General features: G+C 40.6%; 1 protein-coding gene across 2 annotated transcripts in view; it reads left to right on the top strand.

Moving 5' to 3' along the window:
- SLC35A1 (solute carrier family 35 member A1) overlaps positions 1–20,428 on the top strand; it is a 532,373-nt gene extending 511,945 nt beyond the window's left edge. For both annotated transcript variants that reach the window (XM_044069159.1, XM_044069151.1), the window contains one exon: positions 19,522–20,428. In XM_044069159.1, coding sequence (XP_043925094.1) covers positions 19,522–19,655 — 134 coding nt within the window. In that variant the 3' untranslated portion in view covers positions 19,656–20,428. The remainder of the gene's footprint in view (positions 1–19,521) is intronic.
- The last annotated feature ends 3,618 nt before the right edge of the window (positions 20,429–24,046 follow it).

Genomic DNA, 24,046 nt, shown 5'->3' with positions numbered 1-24,046 from the left:
TACACTGGTAACAAACATCCTTAAGCCTACATATAATAATGAAATAAACAAGTCTTATGGACTTATGGGGGAAGACTGTCTCACCATTTAAATCCTGACAATTCCACTGACTTCTCCCCACGATCTTACAAGTCATTCAGTCATCATTACCGGTCCAAGCATTAAAACCACACATGACACCTCAGCTTATTTTCCATCTGTCTTCTTCGTGGCTTTGTTTATCTTCCTGATACCAGCATTAATAGGGGTTATGTTGGCTCATGTCAGCACTTTTGGTGTCTCTATTTAAAGAATAGTCCGTGCCCTTTCTTGTTTTACATTTCATGCTTTACAATAGCCAAGTAGGATATATTTGGAAACATGCTGTTTATCTGTTATTAATTTATGTGGCTTTCATTAGGGAAGTTAATCAAGTACTGCTGAGTCTTTCAGGAGATATTTCCTTCTGTTTAGGCTGGTCTTGCATTGCTGCAGCATGCAGACTCCACTATAAATGAGGGCATATGGACAGAGATCCTGAAGGCCTTTGAAGAAACATTCAGATAAAATGGTGGCTAAATCTAGAAATTCCCTCTTTCAAAGCAGTGTATCTCTATCCTTGAAGTCTTACAGGACTATGACCCACAGTGAATAAAGGCCTAAAGAGGGGATGGCACATGAAGAAGAAGACATGACTAGACCATGGAAATATGTGCCCATATTCTTGAAAGGAGACAGTTCAACTGAAAAAAAGCCCTGGATTTGTCTGCAGCTGTATATCCATTTCTCTGCTATTGCTGTAGTTCTGAAAGGTTGGGGCAAGGGCATAGACAACTAAGTAGCTGATTTTACAGCAAGACTTTACAGCTTCTACAGTTTCTTCCTTTTGAGACCTTTTCAAATCCTTATTAGTTACCACATTTCCATTTTTATGCACTGTGCAATCTCCTTGCATGCTGCAGTTGTTATTTTGGCACTGATTGCTGATGCAACCACTTTATAGTTATAATGGTTATACAATACTAATAAACTAGCCTCTTGTCAGAAATGGTTGCTTACATTTAAACAGTAACTTGCCACTGTCAAGTATGTAAATCTAAATGTAACCAAAAGAAATGAGAGCTTCCATGATAAACATAGAACTAGTAACCAAAAATGTACCAAGGATGAATTCCAAAGCCAGTGCTGCTGAGCTAGGAGAGTGCACACAGCTTAAGAAACAATTGCTGATATCAAAAAGTAAAAACAAGTTTATTCATAATAGAGTGAAGTCCTTTCGTCCCAGTAATCCTAGGGACTTCTTCAGAACTAATAACAAGCAGGTGTTTGGCTATGGACTTCTATTTCTCATGTCTAATAGTTCTTAGTTCAATATTTTTAATCTCAGTAATCATCGTTTTTACCTTTCTTACTGATAGTTTGTCTTTAATTTTCTATTTTCTAGTTGTACCTTTCTTATTCATTTCAACACTAAAGATAACAATGCTTTTATCTCTTTAGTATGTGTTATTTTACATCAGCTTGGTGTCAGTAGCTCAATAGATAGCACATTCATCTTTGGTGCTGAAAAATCTGTGAGTTCTATTCCCACATCAGGTACTTGGATTAATTTCCAATATTGGTACTCCAGGTCAGCATACGCGGGGTGCTGCACTCCTGAGTGTGCCGTCTTTTGAAGGAGACATTAACCGAGTCCCATCTACGTGCATTGGTGGTAGTTCAGGTGGCTGTAAAAGGTCTCATGACACCTATTGGAAAAAAGAGTAGAGGAAGTTCCCTGGTATCCTGGCAAAAATGTCATTAGTCAGTATGACTAGCACCTTGAGTCTTCCATGAAAAGAAGATACTGGCCTAGTGGGACTAAATCAGTCAACAAAGAGTAAATAAAATATAAATGAAACTCAAAAGCATCTCTATACTGAAATTAAATTACTCACCAAATATAAGACTTAGCATGTTGTTCAAGTAATTTTTAATACTTCATCAACTGTGATGAAGTCCTGTTATAGAGGGACAGAAGCACTTATTTCTGGAAGTTTGCTATAATTAAGTTAATAAAGTTTAATTTTACCATTCAGTGGAGCCAGTGAAGTCATTTTAAGGGACAGCATGTTTTTCATGATTGACTACTACAGAGTTTCAGTGCCATTGTTATATTATTGAGCCATTAAAGTGTGTCCGTGTTTACAAGATCAGATGTCTTAAGTCCTTGCTGGATTCCCAAGTTTGGTTATACATCCTGTAGTGTTTGTAGAGCACTTGTACCTAAGACTCTTGAGAAGCCAGTTGTCTTCCCTTGCCATCTCTCTTGAGAACCAGAGACTTAAACAATTAGCTGAGGGTAGCATGGCAAAATCGATTAACCCCAAGATATTTCAGTTAAACAAGAAGGCCAAGAAATCTCAGTTGGATTCTTTGGTTGTCCAGCCTCCATAGGACATCTCTAGAGAAACAGGTAATAGCTTTGTAGGCATTCTGGTGCCAACTTCAGATTCCTCTGACACGACCCCATCAGAGGGTGGCATGGATCCTTTTTTCGCATGTCCTGTGAGGCTTTGCAAGTGTCTGCTCCAGATGTCAAGGGGGAACCGCAGTTGATTATCTCGGAGGGCCCTAGAGGGATTCCACGTATTTTGGTCAGGGAAGAGGTTCTGGGTAATCTTATTAAATCCTGTCAGGGCTCGGAACCTCCAGTGTTTGTAAGGGCTGACGTCCCTACCAAGAAAAACAGAATATTAAATATTCTTCTGTACATCCTAAGGACCCTCAAAGGGAATAGCAGGAGTTTACTCAGGGCCTGTTTAATGCTTTAATGGAAATTCTCCAGGTGCAACTAACCCTAGGTAAAACTGCAATCCAAACTGTAGCTTGCTACAGATCCCCCACCATGCCCCAAGACTCTCACTACACCTTTCTAAACATACTGGAAAATGTTAAGATACAACCAAACACCCTAATACTGGGTGATTTCCACTACCCTGCCATTAACTGGGAAAGCTACTTGTGTACTAACACCTTTGTTCAATGGTTCTTGGAATTCATAAATTCCAATGCCCTGGATCAACTAATCCATAGTCCCACCAGGGGCTCCAATATCCTGGACCTGGTCATTACCAACATGGGAAATCGATGCTCCACACCAGTGGTCACCCCCTCGTTGGTTAGGTCTGATCATAAGCTAATTACCTTTGACATCCACATCCCACCCCCACCCCCAGTAAGGAAACATCCATAAAAAACCTCTCCAAGGCCAACTTCATTCTACTCAAGTCAGAAGTGACAAACTTCATGACACCCATGCAGATGGGAACTGAATGTTCGACTGCCGAATCCTGCACTAAAGCACTGTACGAGTACATCCACTTGTGCATGAATCATGCCATCCCAAATAGAACCAAGACGCTGTCTTCCAAAAAAAGAAGCCAATCTGGTGGTCCCCTGTCATAAGCAAACTATACAACAGAAGGAAGAAACTGTTGCAGAAAAGAGGAAAATCCCAGGATGCAAAAAACAACCTTACCAACCTCAGTAAGAAGCTGAGATCCCTCGTATAATCCTCCAAAGCTAGTTATGAAAATAAAATTGCCAAAGCTTCCAAAGACAACCACAAAGCATTCTATAGCTATGTCAAGAATCTAAACGGCAATGCTCAGATCTGCTCTGAGCTACAGCAGAATGGCATTAAATATACTGATCCCAAGGACATTGCCAATATCCAGGCAGATCAATTCAGTGCCAAATTTACCCCCCCTCACCCCCTAAAGGGCCCATCTTAGTACTGAAAGATTGCCAAATTTCGGTAATCATGGCCACACAGGTAAAAAAAACGCACTCTCCAAAGCTAAGAATACAGCATCCATGGGACCAGACGACATCCCGGGCTGTGTACTACATGAACTACAAAATGAACTGGCATCTCACCTAAGTGTCATGTTTAATCATAGCCTTACCTCAGGTTTCATGCCCACTGAGTGGCGCACAGCTACAGTTATCCCACTCCACAAGGGGGATCCACCTTGTATCCTGGGAACTACTGTCCCATCAGTCTGACGAGCCTGATCTGCAAGGCCATGGAACGTATTGTCATGGAACTTATAAACAAAGACATTAGCAACCTTCAAACACTAGACCCCTCCCAGTTTGGGTTCGGGAAGGGCCGATCTTGTCTCTTGAACCTGGTTGACTTTCTCAAATCAGTCTCCAGAGCCATGGACAAGGGTAAGGTGGTCCACACAGCCTATCTGGACCTTGCCAAGGCATTCGGCACCATCCCCCCACTCTGAAATCATAGATAAGCTTACTAAGCTGGGCATAAATCCCCACGTCACTTGATGGGTTGCTAACTGGCTTACTGACAGAACCCACACTGTAAAAGTAGCTGACTCCAAATCCAGCTCCAGATAAGTGGAGTACCCCACGGTTCAGTCCTGGGACCGCTCTTGTTTGGCATCTACTTCTCTAAAGTGCAGGCCAATACTAAGGGACTCTGGCTAACAAAGTTCACAGATGACTGCAAACGGGGAGCCATTATTGAATCCACAAATTATGTGGATATTCTACAAAAGGGCTTTACAGAAACAGATGCTGAGTGCTAAAGCCATGGGCTCAAGCTCAATGCCAAGAAGTGTATAGTTATCCCCTTTGGAAAAAACTATGTACCCATGAATTAACACATAGGTGGCAGTACACTAAACACCGAAAGTGTGATAAGAGACTTAGGAACACAGGTGGACAGTGGTCTCACCTTCGATAACCACATCACCACAACAGTCAGGAAATCCTTCTATGTGGCACACCTCATCACTAAGGGCTTTTCATCCAGGAAAAAAGGAGGTCATTGTCCCACTGTACTCATCCCTCATTAGACCCATCATAGAGTACAATGCCCCATTAGGTATGTAACCCAAAGGACATCTGCAAAAACTGGAAAGGTCGCAGAAACACCTCAGTAAAAGAATCACAGGCCTAAAGCAGATGCCCTATGCTGATCGACTAAAAAAACACCAGCTATACTCTGTCACATATCGTCTACTCAGAGGCGATCTCTGCTTAACATACAAGGCCATGTCAAACCCAGAGCTGTTGGACATGCTACACTTAAAGAAATCCCAATCCATCAGAGCCACATGCTCCAGGGATCTAAACCTTGTCATCGCATTGAGCAAAACATGCTGGAGGGATAGGTTCTTGACCCAGAGACTCCCCATACTTTGGACTAGACTGCCCATACATGCCAAGCAGAGCACCTCCTTGGCCCTCTTCAAAAGGAACCTTGATGACTGGATGGGAGATAGGAAATTTACCCCGAGGATCACGTCAGTTGCCCTGCTAGACAGGGGTCCAGGGAAGTAAATATTGTGGGAGGAAATAGCCAGGGGATTGTTATGGCTAGGCTTGTACAGGCACTAGGGCCAATAGCCTAGTACCAACCTATGAAGTCTCCCTAAGGGGTTTCTTTCCCTACTCCCCCTTGGATTTCAACTCCTTCCAAAAAGCCTAGGGAACCTGATTCCTTGGATAAGAAATTGGAGTCTGATGAGCTATCCTTGTCTTACTCTTCCCAGATGCCTTCTCCTTTGGCTTATGGCTCAGATGAAGAGGAGTCCATTAGCCCTGAGTCTCTTCTGGAGGAGCTGTCTTTGGGAACACAGTAGCTAGAGTGATGGAATATTTTAAGTGTGATTCTTCTCAGAAGTCTGATATCTAGAAGAGGTGTTATGAGTTGCTTCAGGTGGATACTCCTAAACCACCTGCAGTACCTTCTGTGTTAGCTGCTTTGTTAGACACCTTTTATAGCTGCCTCTGAAATTCCTGATTCTCTCTCACCCCCCCGCTCAAAAAAAAACTGATAGGTTCTATAAAATTCCCAAGGATTGTCAGTGCCTGTTGGGTATTTCCCAGTTAGACTCTCCTGGTGAACTAAGACAAATAAATAAGGGTCCTGCTACTGACTCTGCTGTGGTGTCAACCTCCTCAAAAAAGTATTCTGTGCTTTTGCCTTCTCCCAAGCTTCTGCCTTTGGATAATGATAGTAAGATGATGGAACTGATTGGAAAGAAGGTATGTACTGCTTCTACCTTGGTTTTTATGGCCATCAGTTAACAGACCCACATGACCAGATATGCACTGGTCTTGATTGCCCAGACTTGTCAGGTTATTTCTGACCTCCCTAATTCTGAAGGAATGTCCTGTGCTTTATCGGTTTTGGGTTCTACCTTTCAGGTGTTTCGCTACTCTATCAAGTGCAGATATGATGCTGCTGGTGCCTCTTCCAGAGCTGCTGCCTTTGGGTCTATCAAGAGGTATTATTCTTGGTTCGTCTGCAGTCATTAACCGAAGACATTAAGGCCAAGTTGTTGGATGCTGCTTTGGATAATAAGACTCTCTTTGCAGGGCCTTAAATATATTATCGTGTCCCCTATCCCCAAATTCCAGTGGAACTATCTTACTAGGTCTGCTTTTGTTCACAGGCAGCCTTGTCAGCCCACTAAAGGCAAGAATGCTGATAGGTGAGCTCCTCACGCAAAGTCTTCTTGAGCTCCTATAGCCCAGAAGCCACCTTTTTCTGACAAGCCTGCTTTTCCCTAGTATGTTACCCCCCCCCCCCCCGCCAACCTTCTGTCGATCCTTTTGCTCTCCCTCATCACTTCAGATTCTTGAGATGTGTCCATCATCCATCAGGGTTACTTCATTTTGTGGAAGTCTGTGCCTGCTTTTTCAGGGATTCCTCAACTTTCTCTAGAACAGTTTCCTCATTTCTCAGATGTTCTTGGGTTCCTGGTAGACCAGGGAGCTATTTAGCCTGTCCCTCCTTTCCAAGTGGGAAAGGGATTTTACTCCAGAATGTTCCTGGTTTCTCAAAAGGAGGGCACTCAGAGACATATTCTGGATCTCTCTTTGCTCAGCATCTTTCTCAAGGTTCCTTCTTTTTGGATGCTTTCACTTCAAACTCTGTTTCCTCTGTTTCTGCCCTAGGCTTTTCTGGTGTCCTTGGATCTGAAGGACACTTATCTTCATATTCCTGTTCATTCTCTTTTCAGCATGTTTTGACATTTCTCTGTTTCTTCCTCTTGTTTTCAGTTCTGTGCCTTGCCCTTTGACCTCTCTACTGCCACCAGGGTATTCACAAAATGTGCAGCTCCTGTGATTGCCTTTTGCAGGCTCCAAAGCATTCATATTTTTCCTTATTTAGATGACTTGTTGATTTAGGCACCTTCTCCCTGCTGGGGCTCACTGTCCACTTCCAAACATCTGTCCTGTCTCCCTCTCAGGATCATGTGTATCTGGGCTGCAGGATTCCAACAGTAACAATGTTGGCCTCTCTTCCACCTTCAAAGATTTTGTCCTTGACAGCTTTCTTTCAGTCTCTTCTGACTCTGCCTACCATTCTAACCAGAAAGTTTCTTCAGGCCCTAGGATTTATAGTCTCTTCTGTTCCAGTGTTCCATCTTGCCAGACTACATATGCAGAAGCTTCAGTGGTATCTCAAGTCAGTTTGGATTCAGCATTGACACCCTTTGGATTTCAGAGTCTCTCTCCTTCCTTGTCTCGAGTATGAATTTGTGTAGTAAATTCAGCAGCTTATCGTCACCCCAGGCCTGCCCTTTCAGCTTCCAGTTCCTTCTCAAGAACTGTTCACTGATGCCACAGATATGGGGTGGGGGCTTCCTGTGGTCACCTGAAAGTTCATGGTCTCTGGCTTCCTCCATCAGAAGGCAGACCATATCAACATCAAAGAGATGAGAGCCCTGATTCTGGCCCTTTGGGCTTTTCACTCCATGTTCTGTCCAGGCCCCCTGGAGGTTTACACAGACAACAACACAGTGATGTGGTATGTCAGCAAGCAGGGTGGCACAAAATTTTACCTCCTCTGCAGGATAGCTCTGCAGGCTTGGGAGGTGGCTTTCAGTTATCAGTTAACTTTTCAAACAGTATACATTCCTTCAGACCACAATCTAGTGGCCAAGTCTCCATTACAGCACAAATGTCGATGATCTCCATTTTGAGGAGTGCTTCGAGCAAGTGCATCTTGAGATTTAGACTTGTAGTGTTGAGCAGCATGATGCTCAGATTGCATTTATTTATAGCTGTTCTGGTGGTAATTTGGTCTTTGGAACATTGCCTAAAAAAGGCACTACAGGGGTGGCAAGGGCCTTAGCCAGTGTCTGGGAACCCAGGGGTGACAGATGCAAGCCATCTCTGGCAAAGCATCAAGGTCTGTCAGTCATGTCATCCCAAGCAGACAGATACCGGATCCCCTTAGAATGACACCAGAAACTTACCCATTTGTTGAAGTCAGTCATTTTCTGCTTGTACTGTGGTATCATTCTGGGTGACGGTAGGTGTCATACCTGCCTGGGCCACATAATCCGAGAGCTCCTCCATGTCTCTTTTTATGTAGTCCAGGGAGGTACGTGTCAGGTCATTCACACCCACATTCACAGTGACAGAGTCATACTTGTATTTGTTGTGGAGTGACCCGAGTGCATGTGTTATGTGTCGGATTCTGTCACCTGATAGACAGATGACTGTTACCTCCTCTTTGTTCAACCTAGTGAGTGGGACATCAGTGTGCCTCACTATCAAGTCACCTATGATTAGTGTATTGGGCAAGGTGTTTTTGCCTTAGTGGCTTAGGTTGAGGGGCACACTGTGTAGTTGAGCTATGTGTCTTGTGGTTTGTACTGTGTTGTGGTGGTTGAGTGCATTTCTGCCTTGGAGGTCTCTGCTGTTTGGCTAGATTTCTGTTAAGAGCCTCCGCGAAGGTGGGTGTGTGGTTTGTGTTTTTATGTGAGAAATGTGATGGGTGTTCTGGAGGGCTATGTGTTGCATGTGGTGTGATGCAGGTGTTGACCTTTTCCTCTTGACCAGCTATTCTGGTCTTGGCTTCAGAGTGCATGGCTTCCAATTTGGATATGTAAGTGCATCTCTCACAAGTCTGAGTGTTGGGAGGTAAGAGGGAGAGGGTTGTCTGTGTACATGAGGCAGTTGCTACACTGCTTCAGAATGCCCAAGTTCACCAGGTTAATAGGAGAAAGCACAAGGAATTGACCTTTAACTATAGCAGGAGGGATGGTCATTATTACTAAGTACTGGAGCGGTTTCCTTATGTATTCCTTTTACAGGCAAAATGTCACTCAAGGTGTCTGAGTCTGTACAGAGCACTGCCAAACACTTGAGGGAAACTAATACGTAGACCCTGAAAATTTAAGGATGAAGTATTTAGGCAGATACTCTGAAGTTAGAAAGAAATCAAGCAGTACTTACTGAAAAATAAATAATTAGCTTGTCAAGAATGATGAAGAGGGGAGTCACATGAATGGCTACTGCTTGACTACTACTAATGCTGGTCTCAGCACAGCTTCACTCTGTTTGGATACAATACTCCTTTGCTTCTTCTCTCACCAGAAGCAAAATGTTAGTACCAATCCCAAGAAGAGAAGCAGGCCACAGCCTGTTTGGTAATCCAGTCTTGTCCCAGATGATGCAAGGGTCTGTAGACTTGTAGCCTTTTTCTGGTAGATGCCTCAAATAGCAACCAGATCAGTCAGGTACATTAAGCGCAGACACTCACTCTTCAACCAGAAAGAGAAATAAATGCACCCTGCTCCTACTCTCGCCAGGATCAGAATATAAGCACAGATTCCAAGCTGTCACCTATAAATCAGTTATTAATCTTTCTGATGATCAGCATTCTCCAGGAAATGATGCAACTGCACTCCTTCTCTCACCGGGAGAAAACAGAAGCACTAATCCCAAGATGACTACTGAGAGGCCGAATGTGGGCTCTTCAATAACTGGTGGTCTTGCAATAGATGATAAAAGGTAAGATGAAAAAAATAGTTTATCCTAAACACTGCAGTGTGCACTAGAGGAGTTAGATGTAAAAGTAGGTAACAAGTTTTTACCTGTCTAAAAAGTAAAATGTTAGTGGAGAGTCACTATTTTTAAAACAGCAAGATAGACTGAAAGGGGGTGGTCACTTTTGTATTCTGGTACTACTGAATACAGTAGGATGGCTAATACATTTAAATAGTTGAAGGGGAATGATTTCACAAAATTATAATTTTGTGCTTACTCACACCAGACAGTAAAAGCAGAGAGGAAATGAGATATATGGCCAAATTAACATAAGGGGCAGGCAACTACAAAGACAGTGCTGTTTAAGAAGACAACAGTAACCAGATGGGAGGGTGGGGAAAATGTTTTGTCTGACTCACAAGAGACAGAGCTGTGGTCTCTTTTCAAGTTTTAATAATACTGTTAAAAGCAGAATACAAGTAAAACACAGTGTAAAGTAAACAAATTATAACATACAAAATAGAAAAAGGCAATAAAGTAATACAAAATACAACAAATAAAAAGTAAACTAACCTTTCCTTCACAGCAAACTGTAGCAGAGTCTGGGTGAGCCTTTCCAGTAAAGCTCTGAAATGTTTTATTTTACCCCTTAAATAGAAAGTTTAGTTCCTAGCTCCACCCCCTCAGTTCACAGAGAAATAACCTTAACTGACCTGTTCTAACTTATGTGTGACTCCTTAATTAACCTGTTCTAATTTCTGTCTGACTAAGACACAGAGCTTTAGTCTTTTTTCAAGTTTTAATATGCAGTTAAAAGCAGAATACAAGTAAAACACAGTGTAAAGAACTCAAATCACAGTATACAAAATAGGAAAAGGCAATAAAATAATACAAAATACAACAAATAAAAAGCAAACTAAACTTTCCCTCACAGCAAACTGTAGAAGAGTCTGGGTGACCCTTTCCAGTAAAGCTCTGAAATGTTTTATTTTACCCCTTAAATAGAAGTTTTGCTTCCTAGCTCCACCCCCTCAGTTCACAGATGATTAACCTTAACTGATCTGTTCTAACTTGTGTGACTCCTTAATTGACCTGTTCTAATTTCTGTCTGACTCACAAGAGATTTTGACCCCATTTGACCCCATTTAGACACACCTTTTCTGAGGGTATGTTTAGGGTACTGTAGGAGGCCAAGAAATCCACTACTAGAAAATCCTATCTGGCTAAATGGGAAAGATTTTCTGTTTGGAGCTTCAAGCATCACCAAGATCCTTCTTAGTGTGGGTTCCTCTGGTCCTTGCTTACATGTGTGAATTGCTCTAGGCATATTCTTCTATTAAAGCTTACTTGTCAACAGTCTGTGTTTGGTCTGCCTTGAGCCCACCAGTGACCTCTCATTTTGAGGTCAAACAATTCCTTAAAGGTCTCCTTCATATCAGGCCCCCAAGAAAACCTATTCCTCCCTCTTGGTACTTTAGTTTTGTCCTTGTAAAATCGACTCTGGCTCCTTTCCAGACTGCCTCCTGGTCTTCTTTGCACACTGCACCTGGAAGGCTGCTTTGTTGGTTGTCCTTACTTCAGCCAAGAGAATGTCTGAACTTCAGGCTGTGATGTTGACTCCTCCCCCTTTTATTTTCATAGCGGTAGGGTTTCTCTGCATGCAAATTCTTCTTTTATGCCAAGGCGGTCAATGTGTTGCCTCTTAATCAGTCTGTCCAGCTTCCTTCCTTTTTTTCCTTCTCTGCAATCTGCTAATGAGAATGTTCTTTTCACCTTGGATTTACATAGACAGCTCTGGTATTATTTGTTTAAGACAGACGCTATCTGCAAATTTGAGCAGCGTTTCATTTCTTTTCATATGAGGACATTGAGTTTGGCAGTTTCTAAGCAAACCATCTCCTCCAGGATTTCTAAGGCCATTTCCTTTTTTTGTTCTTTTCATGATAAATAGCTTTCTGATTCAGTTGGAACTCATTCTATAAGGGTAGTAGTCTCTTCTGGAGTTTTCTTCAAGGGTTTGAATACTAGATCCATCCATGAAGCAGCTACTTGGTCTTCTGCCCACACTTTTTACATTACAAGTTGTGTGTAATTTCTGCAGCCAAGCCAGGATTTGCCAGGGCTATACTTCTTGGGTCTGTGGAGGGTTCCTCCATGCCTTCCTCCTGCCATCCTTTAATGTAGTTTTGGTATACTTCCTTGTGAGATACATACTGCAACAGTGATAAGGAGGGACATAGTACAGCTGTGTAAAATCTTACCAATAGATGTCATTCTTTTCAGTGTTGCAGTATTTAGCCCCTCTCTCCTTCTCCCTTTTTCATCTTCCTTCTGTTGGGAACACTTTGCTGGCCGAGGGGGTCTTTACCTTCCTGCCCTATTTTCCTTTTCTATTTCTCTCTCTCTCTCCTCCTGGAAGTGCAAGTTCTTCTTTTTCCTGGGGCACTTCAGTTCTGAAGAGTGAGCATCCTCATGTTACCCTTATGCCCTGTGTCTCTGCAGGGAGCATATGTCTGACGTACGATGCTGGGAGGATGTAAAGGTTTTGGTATACTGGCCAGACTTTGGGCTATCATTGGCAGGAGATCCCTTATGTGATGACTGCTACAGCAGTGAAAAGGAGGACATCTACTGTTCTGGTAAGATTGATTTTACACAGCTGTACTTTCTAGTCCATAGAGTTTTCATTCCTTCAGTAACTGGTACATTTTATTAACTTCTAGGTTGCACTGCGGCTTCACCTATGTTTTGAAAGCCAGAGCCAAGTCTTCAGCATGGTTGTATAAGGAAATATTCACTAGCCTACCATGTCCTGACTGTGTACTGATAGTATTGATGTTATCACTGCATTGATTCTGGCCACTGTTAGCCTCCCTGTGGTCATGTGCTGCTTGCAGGATTTCACTCATCTCCTACAATTATCAAAGCTATTAATTCTGTTTTTTTTTTTTTTTTTTAAACAGTTTAAATACAATCTATTCTTTTATCTATATAATGTCTGGCTTTACCAGGAATGGAACTAGGTAGTTGCCAAAGTTAAGATTGTACACTAACATCACTAGATCAGCATTTCTGTCAGGGCTAATGCAATGACTGGCATTGTGATAGACTTCCATCAGGTGACCTTGATTAAAACCTGTTTGTGTTGCATAGGGATTTGGTAGAATTTTGCACCATTTTTCTTGCAGTTACATTGCAGGCTAATTAATTTATTTAAATACCCCCCACCCGCAACAGAGATTAATCTCTCTTTAGCCCTCACCCCTATTACTTTTTCCTCTCTTGAGTGCTAGTCTGCACACTGTAATCGTTCCCCCTCCCCTGCTCTTTCTCCCCCAGGTTTTTCTTGACTAAATAGCTTCCTCCAGTATCAGATTACCCGTACTCTTCCCTTCACTTTCTCACCTTACAGATTGCTGTTGTTTTTCTCTGAGCCCTTCCTGTTCGGTATAGCCCTGCCAGATCTCTCACTTTTGTGGTCTCCCTCTTTTTCACTGCATACCTACTCTCCCATGATGCACTGCACCACATAAATCCTTTCAAACTTTTGGCACCCTCTCTGTCCCTTCTGCCAAACTGACTGTACTATCAGCAGTTCTGATGGTTATACTGCCGTAACTTAACTGAAGTCTGCTGTGAAAACTTGTGATAAATAATAGTCTACAGCTATCTGCCAGCATGCCATAATGCATACTGCTTTTCAAACCCCTAGCCTCAGACCTGTGGACCTGAATCAAGCTTAACTTACTGGCAAGAACTTCTGACCAACTGCTGCCCCCATTAGTTCACCCCAGCCACCCAAGTGAAGCAAAAATCTACAGTTGTCTGCTAGCCTGCCATAGTGCATACAGCCTTTCAAACCCTTAGCCTCAGACCTATGGACCTGAATCAAGCCTTATCTTACTAGCAAGAATCTCTGACCAACTGCTGCCCCACTAATTAACCCCAGCTACCCAAGTGAAGCAAAGTATGTCAGTGTAATTACTGCTTTATTTCTGCCTTCTTAACTTTATAAGTTTAACTGTTCCTTATCACCAAAACTTGTCCTCCTCCCTTTCTCTTTCACCTTCTACTGTTGTCTCGTGTGTTCCTGCTGTTGCCTTACCTCACTTCTTAAACTTCCTATAAATTGAACTCATCAGAGTTGTAACATTTTTGTCCTGTGTTCCTCCCTTTAGCCCTCACCCCTATTCCTTTATCCTCTCTTGAGTGATGGTTTGAGCACTGTAATCTTTCCACCACCCTATTCTTTCTCCCCCAGATTTTTCTTGACTACGTAGCTTCCTCCAGTATCAGATTACCACTACTTTTCCCTTCACTTTCTCACCTTACAGATTGCTTTTTTTTCTGAGTCCTTCCTGCTTGGTGTAGCCCTACTACATCGGACTAACTCTACTCCCCATTTCCCAACACCCCCATATCATTTACTGTGTATCTAACATTTCCTTTTTCCCTTCCATCAAACCCCACTCTTCCTGACCACTGGCCCTACCCATCCAGTTACACCCTCCTTCCAGAACAACACCACATCTGTATGACTAACCCATTTCACCTTCTCCATCTCCTTTAATTTGTGTTACCACTCCTTTCTCTCTACTGTACGCTAGTACTATCAGTAACTACTCACCAACATTCTACTTCTGTTCCTCTTTACTACTACTGATCTACCCCTTTTATTAGTCCAACATGATTCTTACTTTCCTCTACATGCCTCCCTTATTTCTACTCTACTGTCTTACTTCATACTGTATCCAACTAACACCTAATAACTTACCTCCCACATCCACTTACTGAAATGCCTATTCACAACGTTTTCACTCATTTGAAATCTCCCCATCCATCCTTCCTACAAATACTCTTCCTAAAATTAAATTTCTTTTCTCCCCCACTGTTTCTCCTAAAAATAAAGTAAAGTATATTATCCACTACCCTCCTCTCTACTACAAGGTAAACATCCTCCCTAAAACTGTATTACTATCAGGCACTATTCATCCAAATCCAGCCCCAAACTTTCTCTCCCCTGTCAGTAATCCAACAGACCCAGTCACTGGCACCCTACTCTCCCAAAAAAACAAATATATTTTTACTCAATGAATATTACAAGGTGTGCTAAATAAAGTCAGCAAACTCCATACCTGGATGTCAACTCACACCTCAGATATTATAACCCTCATGGAAATCTAGCTAAAACCTCTCAGCTTTGACAAAGACTTTCTCCCTCTAGGGTATAATATACTTCAACTAGACTGCCTAAAAAAAAGGTGAAGGAGTACCCATTGTTTACTCAAACCATCTTACACTCACAGCACTAGAAAAACAAACCCCATCCTTTCTACCTGCTGAACTCCTGATTGCCAACCTTTTAGTCAACAATCTTATCAAAATTACAGCAGCAGCCATTTATATACCTCCAGGTGATAACTACCCCCTACTTGAACATATTATGTCCTGGTTTACTCAACACATACATAATGAAATTATTCTCCACGGGGATGTCAATGTAAATTGGCTAACTCTATGCTCACCCAACTCCTCTTTCAGTATCAACTTGCATGGCTTTACTCAACTTATCTCCACACCTACCGATACCAATAAATCTTATAACAGCAGCTCTCTTATTGACTGGATATTAGTCTCAGACCCACATAAATGTCATAATCCTGAAACTTTGCCTGACTGCTTAAGTGACCACTCTCCAGTAAAATTTCTAAGAGTCTGTCCACATTTCTCTAGACCACATAGATACATTGAATGTTGCAAGCTTACCAACTTCTTCCCAGAAACCTTAAATAGCCTCCTCTCCAAAATAAATTGGTCTTTCCTGACCCATCTCCCTCTAAATGAAGCAGTAAACACATTCAAGTCAACCTTCCTAAATGTTATCAACTGATTGGCACCCTTGTGCAAAGTATGTGTCAAATCAAACACATCTCCCTTGTTAACCAGTGCTACCCACTCCTTGATGAAAACAAGTCAGAATGTGGAAAACTTTGGTAAAAACAAAGCTCCCCTTTCACTTGCAAAATTATAAAGAACTCAGAAACCTTACAAAACTATTAACAGACAAAACAGATTTCTATAACAATCAACCTATTTTACAAACCTCTAATCCCAAGAAATTCTGGCACTCTATAAACCAAATACTACAGCCTGGCAACCCTTCATGTCCTAATCACTGTCCAACAAATTCACCCCAGGAAACAGCTTTTATCTTCAGTTCCTACTTCATTAATTAGTAAGATGTTAAGTCCTGTCCCGTCTAATACTAACACTAATAGTCTACCAGAGCTCCCCTCTTGTCAGATATCCACTAACATATTTTCCCTAATACAATACCTACTAACTATATTAAATCTCTACTTTGCAAACTAAAATTCTGCTGTACCTCTGCTGATAATCTACCTCCATACTTCCTTCACATAGCAGCAGACCCTATAGCCTCCCAATCTCTATACTCATAAATTGTTCCATCTCTGAATCAAACATTCCCTCCATCTGGAAAGAATTCTATACCCTACATATCAACAAAGAAGGAAACTCCACAGAAATCTCCAATTTCAGACCCATAGCCATCCTGTCACCTCTCTAAAATATTAGAAAAGTGCGTGCATAAGCATGTCATGCAACACTTACTTCAAGAAAATCTGCTCTCCCTCATACAACATGGCATTTGTCCAAAACACAGCACCACTACCACCCATCTATCCTTTATTAATGTTATTTCTGTGGCCAGAGATAACAATAAATTAGTGTCATGCCTTTTCCTAGGTCTCTCAAAAGCATTTGATACAGTCTGTCACTCCCTTCTTCAGGACAAACTCATTAATCTTAAATTCTCTACCTCTACCATAGCCTGGTGTACTAGTTACCTCACAGACCGGCTACAGTCATCACCATAGCCGACACCCTCTGTGACTTAAACTCTGTTCCTCAGGAAATCCTTCAACTGTGTCGAAACCTGTCTCTCTAACAATCAGCTAATAGTGAATGCTAAAAAAAACTAAACTCTTACCTTTTCTTTCCAAAAACCTAAATACTTTTAGATCCATTTTTCATAGGTTAGTACTAGGCTAACTGCCCTTGCAAGCCATTTTATGCCTAGCCAATTATCCCTTGTGAAACTCAAACCCTGCACCTTGTGTTTATAGGGCAAACAGCTTAACCATTAGGCCAGCCTCCCAACTATCTATTTGCTATCCACTCCCTAAATAATACTCTTGTTATAGCTGAACCCAACACAAAACTTCTTTCAGTAATGATTGATGACCAATTGAAATTCTGTTTGCATGTTAATAATTGTATTAAGAAAATCCATCAAAAACTCGGCCTCTTATACAGAAATAAAAAGTTCTTAACTAACAAAGCTAAAGTCTCCCCTTCTCATGCCTATCTCTTACCAGGCTTACTGTACAGCTCTCAGATTCTCCCCAACCTCTAAACCTCTCTTAACTATCGTCCTCTCCTAACTACTTCACTGTTTCTGCCCTCACTAGCTTAATTTCTGTCAGGTATCAGCCCTAGTAGTCTTCCTTATCTAAGTAGCTTAGCTGTACTCATTAAGTTTTCATATTTCTTTTGCAAATATCTGAAATTTAATGACAACTTTATCTCTGTAAATAATATCTACGCTTGTACTATTTACAATTTACAAAAGTTAATTTTGTTTATATATACTATTCTCACATACTGTTATAATCTTATTGTTAATTTGCGGAGCTTTTCTCCCCGGGCCTCCGCTGAAAAGGACCATCAGCTCAGCCTGACGAGCCTGGTCAACAAATGTAAAATAAATAAATAATCTAAGAGGATCATGTTGGGTGGAGAGCACAAGCAGTGTCATGCACATCATCCGTTTCTCATCTGACAAAAAGAGGACTCTCCCTCTTGTAACTCTGAAACATTACTTGCAAATCGCAAAGGTATGAAAAAGAAACGGCTAAACTAGAGGAGAACAGTCAATGCTGACCATCTCTGTTCTCCTTTAAAGTTGCTTTTTGCAGAGAGCAAGCTCCCCCCACACAGATAACCATATTTCAGAGAAAATGAGCTTTGATTTAACATGAGCACAGCCCTTTTATTTTTTCATTAATTAAATCTTGCTGTTCCGAAACTCGCATTTAAACCGTTATCCAAAACTAGGTTGATGTTCAGTAATTATTTTAGGATAAGGGAACTGATGGAATAACATTCCTTTAAAGCCCCCCCCAGAAAATTTTTAGTATCCAAGTAGAGTAGCAGTGTCACTGCGGAAACTTTGTTGTCAAGCTTAAAGTCAAAATCAAAACTTTAGGTTTGCATTTCCTCTGCCTTTTTAAGGGTACTCGTATGTATGTATGGGTGTATATAACACACACACACACACACACACACACACACACACACACACACAGTCATTTTCCTCCCCTCCCTCTCACTCTGTGTGTGTGTGTGTGTGTGTGTGTGTGTGTGTGTGTGTGTGTGTGTGTGTGTGTGTGTGTGTGTGTGTGTGTGTGTATATGTGTGCGCGTGTGTGTGTGTATATATGTGTGTGTGCGTGTGCGTGTGTGTGTATAGATAGATAAAGCAAAAGGTGCTTCAGCAAAGTATTAGCTTAAGGGTGTGCACACAAAACAAAGTATTAGTTTAAGGGTGTGCACATGTATGCAACCAGCATATTGTCCTTTTTTATTTTTTCCCCTAACAGGTTTGTCTGATTTTCAATTGAATTGTACAGGTTATAGGTCACATTAAATGTGGGAAAAGTTTTGAAATTATTTATTGTGGTCTCATTTTTTTATATCAAAAAAACCTGGCATTTTAACAGGGCTGTGTAAACTTTTTATATTGAAAGTAAAGGTCTAATGGTGTAATCCTGAACAGTCTCCTAAAAGTATAAATGATAAAGGTAACTAGTGTTCCATGTTATTTCATTATATTATTATCAGAACTGGTAATTAGGAGAGCCCCATATGGGACTGCTGGTGGATTTGCTTCTGCTAAAATGCTTCCTTCTCTCTTTGCAGAAATGTTGTAGGCTGTGATTAAGAGAAGCTTTTTAGATGGTAAAGGGGTTATACTGAGTAATAATGGAAGTTTTACAGAAACATGAATCCCAAAAATACCTTATCATTCACGTAAGACCTTCATTTGGTATCTGCGTCTGACAGTCCTGAAGTCATTTGATTTCCTTCAGGGTATTTAACAGCAGTTGTAGAACTCTTTCTTATGGATATTGCATTCTTTGTATTAACAGCAGTCCTCCATTTTCTTCCTGGAGATTGCCAGAAAGCTAAGTAAGAACACACTCTTTGGTGTTTTTCCTACAAAATGGAGTTAAGTGTACTAAAAACATCGCTGTGGAAGATGGATAATTAAAATATTTATTTTTTCTTTGGAGTCATTTTATCTCTTTTTGCAGTTTCTGTGATCTGTTTTTTTTTTTTTTTTTGGTGGTGGGGGGGGGGTAATGAGGAAGCTATGTTTGAGCTACTTCCAGACCAATCAGAAGAGCATGTGTTTAGAGCTGTACATTGTATATTGTAGATTGTACTGCAGCAAGCATCTCAAAAGCTGCAGTACAAAAAGCAAATATGGCATCTTAAGAAGAAAAAGATTGCAGAGGCTTTTATTTGTGAAAGAAAATGACAATATTACTGCATTAAGTACAATTTCAAAATGTTTCTTTTAGAAGTAATGTTTGCTGTACAGCATTTTGATTTAGTCATTGTGTTTACCTAATGTTGTGGTTGTTTTTTCTTGCAGCTGTAACATTTGTGCTCGGTACAGCACTAGTGTGCATTTCAATATACATGTATGGATTACCAAGGCAAGACACCACGAGAATTAATATAGAAACCACAGATAAGCCTTCCAAGGAACGGTTATTAAATGTGTGACTGTTTACCAGTGAGAGGAAGTGAAACATGTCATACCTGGGCTTGAAGACTGCCTCCACCTTTCTGCTCCAGTCCTGGCAATCCTTTTTGGTTTGCTACAGCAGAGTAGTGGAATGCACCTCATCTGAGAAGCAGTATTACAGCATCAGTATTGTAGCAGCTATTGCCCAAATTTTCAGTTTTAAACCCACTGAAATAATTAGATTTCATCAAGTACCAGTTATGATCTACAGAGGACCTTTTTCTGTTGACAGCAATGTGTATTTCTTCTGAGTAGCCAGCCTATATGTAGGCTAATTGCCTGGGCATGTATTTAGTTTTAACATATTAATTTAAATCTAAATAATATAAAGAGTGATTGGCCATCCATAGTTTTCTTTATTTTGTAGTATTTCTTCCATTTCCCCTATTGATGTCTGTTGTGTGGTGCTACATTAAATAATGACCTGGAACAGTTTACTGAAGTACATCTTAACTAGAAAGACTTGTAAATATGGGGTGGAGAGTTAAGTACCATAAAAAAACTGTTCTGAAGCTTCCAGATGTGAATTAGTACTTGGTTACACTCCTTGTCGTTGAATGAACAGTGTACACTTCATGTTTTTAGAACCATAGTGTACCGCACATTAAAGAGCATCTGACATCCTGTTTACATATTTCCATAATTATTTCCTGCAGAAGTACGTATAACAGCCCTACCTGCCATTTCACCTGCAGACATTGATTGTAATAAATGTTGGAGTCTTAATAAAATGTATTTATAATGCAACTCACTTCACATGTGATAAGCTGTCCTAGTGTAATTCTGTACAGTTTCCCCTTCTGAATTTTTTTGACATATCATTAGCATGATTGCTTACCTTGTGGATCATGAAGGGGTTGTCTGGGACATTCTGTATTTTGAGTTTGACTCTGTCGAACTCCATTTGCCTGTTGTGTAATTGAGCAAGTCACTTAACCAAACAGTGCTTCTGGGTCACCCCTGAAAAGAGGCAGTTCTGCTTAGTGGATTTTACCTGGTTAGTAAATGAGTGAGTAAATAAATAAATACATAAATAAGCATCAGACATAAACTAAGGACAATCTCTTGATTTTGAAATTGTTTACTTTGCAAAGACTGACCACAGAAATATTTGAAAGCTATGGGCCTGTCATGATGATGACATGTATGTAGTTAACCACAGTAGTGTTTTAAATACTGATTTTGTCAGACAGCCTTATACTTGTGTAGTGCGTGACCCAATAATATTCACAAACTTTGTGAACTGATTAATATGATGTGATGTATAAAATGAAGTTGCTGGCTGAGACTCCTTAAAATCAGGGAAAAAGAACTATGAACTGTAGACAAGCTCAGATGAAACTTTAAAGTAATGAAGCACTTAAATTGCAGCAATTCTTTATTGAAAAATAAGAGATAATAAACAGAGGAGTGCTTTCACTCTTAACCAAGCTTCACTATCTGTCTTCATTGATCTGATGAGCCTTAGTTCAGAGCAAAAGCACTCATCTGCTTATTATCTTGCATGTTTTAATAAAGAAGTATCAATTTCTAAACAACTTATAAGTGCTTGATTACTTTATTGTCTCATTGGCACTTGTCTACAGTTCATGATCGTTTTACCTGATTTTAAGGAGCCTCAGGCAGCAACCTCATTGTTCGTGAAGTACCAGTTTTCCCTGTGTTTTTTTTTCTTATGGGTGGGGGATTTCTTATCCTGCAAGGCTGAAGATAATATATGTCTGTATCATATGTAAAGTGTGTGTGTGTGTGTGTGTGTGTGTGTGTGTGTGTGTGTGTGTGTGTGTGTGTGTGTGTGTGTGTGTGTGTGTGTGTGTGTATATGTGTGCAAGCAGGTATGACTACTGGGTGACTGGGTGTCCATGCACATAATTTTACATACACACACACACAGACACACACACGCGCGCACACACATGTGTGTGTGTGTGTGTGTGTGTGTGTGTGTGTGTGTGTGTGTGTGTGTGTGTGTGTGTATATATATATATATATATATATATATATATTTAGATATATATATATATATATATATATATATATATATATATATATATATATTTAGATATATTGCACATAGTCTTAGCAAGGCTAGAGTTGCACGTAGTCTACTACATTTATACGGAACCCATTCTGGTGATTACCAAACTATTTACTTACTGGAATGGGCACTAAAAAAAATATATGGGCACTGCCATAGGTCCTGCACGGCGAAGGTTCCAATTTCTGTTTTTATTTATACTTACAGGTCCACAAAGAGACATGACAAAATGAGACCAATAAATTCCAAGTCAACCAAAGACTGCTCCACCATCTGACATGCGCATGCATGCACGCACTCACACACCTGTGTATTTAAAATGTGTACATTTTTTGTTGTGTGTGTGTGTGTGTGTGTGTGTGTGTGTGTGTGTGTGTGTGTGTGTGTGTGTGTGTGTGTGTGTGTGTGTGTGTGTGTTCATAGGTGCTTACTGTGTTATTGATCTGTGAGGATCTTAAGAAGCTTAGCCTTACATTTCTGTAGTAGCTTCTAGCCCTTATATTTTGCATATGAGTAACCCAGAGCTGAGCCAAACAAGGATATGCTGAGGCATTTGTATGTTTCCATTTTCACTGAGTCTATTTATATTTGGGTTCCACCAGCGAGATTTATTTTTGAATTTGGTGTCATATTTATTTCTGAGGGTGACAGACGTGTCTGTGCAGCTATTTACATGCGCCTAGAATTTCGGAGTGAAGAATTCCACCTAAGCAGTGGAATCCTCAAGATGGAAGGGGCTTTTGAATTTAGCCAAATCATCATTCAGATTTAGTAGATTAGTCCTTGCATAATCTCTGAATGCTGAGGTACTGGAAGATACTTCAGGCTTCAGTTTTGTTGTGAATAAGATTGAATTATGGTCTGATTTGAGCAGCGAGTAAGTAATTGGTTAATTGGTTGGGAGCAAAACTGCTGTATATTGGTAAGGATCAAGTGCAAGATTTTTTCGTTCCTGGTTGAGATGCATACTTAACTGGTCCAGGTGGGTTGTTTTTGTGAAGCATACATGTCTGAGGATGTACAAGTCTCCTCATTTGTTCAGGGATAGTTGATGTCTCCTAGGAGAATAGTGTTTGGCTTAATAGATATTGACTCCATAGGTATGGGCTAAGGGGGGATACAGAGGATTCTGTAGTTAGTGCTGATATGATTACGTTTTTTTTGTTTTTATTTTTTAATAGTAAGTTGGATGTGGAAGAATTCCAGATCTTTATCTTGTCTAATGAGTCTGGATATGAAGTGTTTAAGAATAAACATGGTCCAAAATTTCTTATAAAATTAGAAAACTGTTGGAGTAACATCATGTATTTTTCTAAAAGATATGAATTCTGAAAGTGAAAAGTGTCCTATTATGTAGCCATATCAGTCCTCAAGGATTTGCCGGAAAGCCGCAAATTTATGAGGAATAGAGCAAGCATACAAGGCAAAAATCATGATATTCTGCATAATTCTAGACAGTTGATAGGTATGCAAGGACCAGATACTGCTACTGTACAGTGTGCTTTGTGATGAGATTTTTATACAGCTGGACCAAATCCTAAGGGGTAGCTCGTTTCCTGCTCTAGAGATGATCAGTCCTGCATATGCATTTCCTTTGAAGAGCTTGTAATAAACTACCTGTAGTGCTGCTGTTCTGCCACTTCTTGAGCAGGTTTTCTGTTCCAGAACCCCACCCCCACAACACACACTGCCCTGTTTCCCTGACCTGTATAATAAGGCAGCTTCTGCAAAAAAATGTTTGTTGGGGCAATTCACTGGGTTGTGCTAGGCGTTTGTCAGTCCCTACTAGGATTCTGCGATGATCTATCTGAAAATGTAAGTGGGCATCCTTAGTCTTTCTGCTCACTATCCACTGGTAATACTTAGGGACCCAACACAAATTTATTTTCATTGTAATGTTTCAGAAATGAGCCATGCTCATTAATAGGTCATTTCCAGTTACTTTTCAGAGATCCACATTCCTCTTCTCTCAAACTTTGATATGGGTTGTCATAGCTACAAAACATTTGTTGGCAAAGTAACTTATATGCAGTTTTTGAGCTCAGATTAGTCTAAGAGATTCCAAGCTATAAACAGATTTGTTTTTTTTCTCCCTACAGAATCATCTAAATGTTTGCCAGTACACATTTTCTCAGTATTTTTGCCCTGGGTTCTTTGCATGATATTTCAAAGTGTGTTAACTTTGTATGATATATTTCACATTTTGGTATTTTTTGGTCTGTCCTTCCCAAAAATAACATTACAGTCCTACCATGCCAGTCTGTCAGGTAGTGAATGTGTGTGTTAATGCAGCATCTTTAAAGTTACCTGTTTGTGTTTTTACTGAGACTG

Source organism: Protopterus annectens, chromosome 1.part0, assembly GCF_019279795.1.
Source record: "Protopterus annectens isolate FY-2018-M chromosome 1.part0, PAN1.0, whole genome shotgun sequence".
Lineage (NCBI taxonomy): Eukaryota > Metazoa > Chordata > Ceratodontiformes > Protopteridae > Protopterus > Protopterus annectens.
This window is presented reverse-complemented; position numbering and strand designations above follow the sequence as displayed.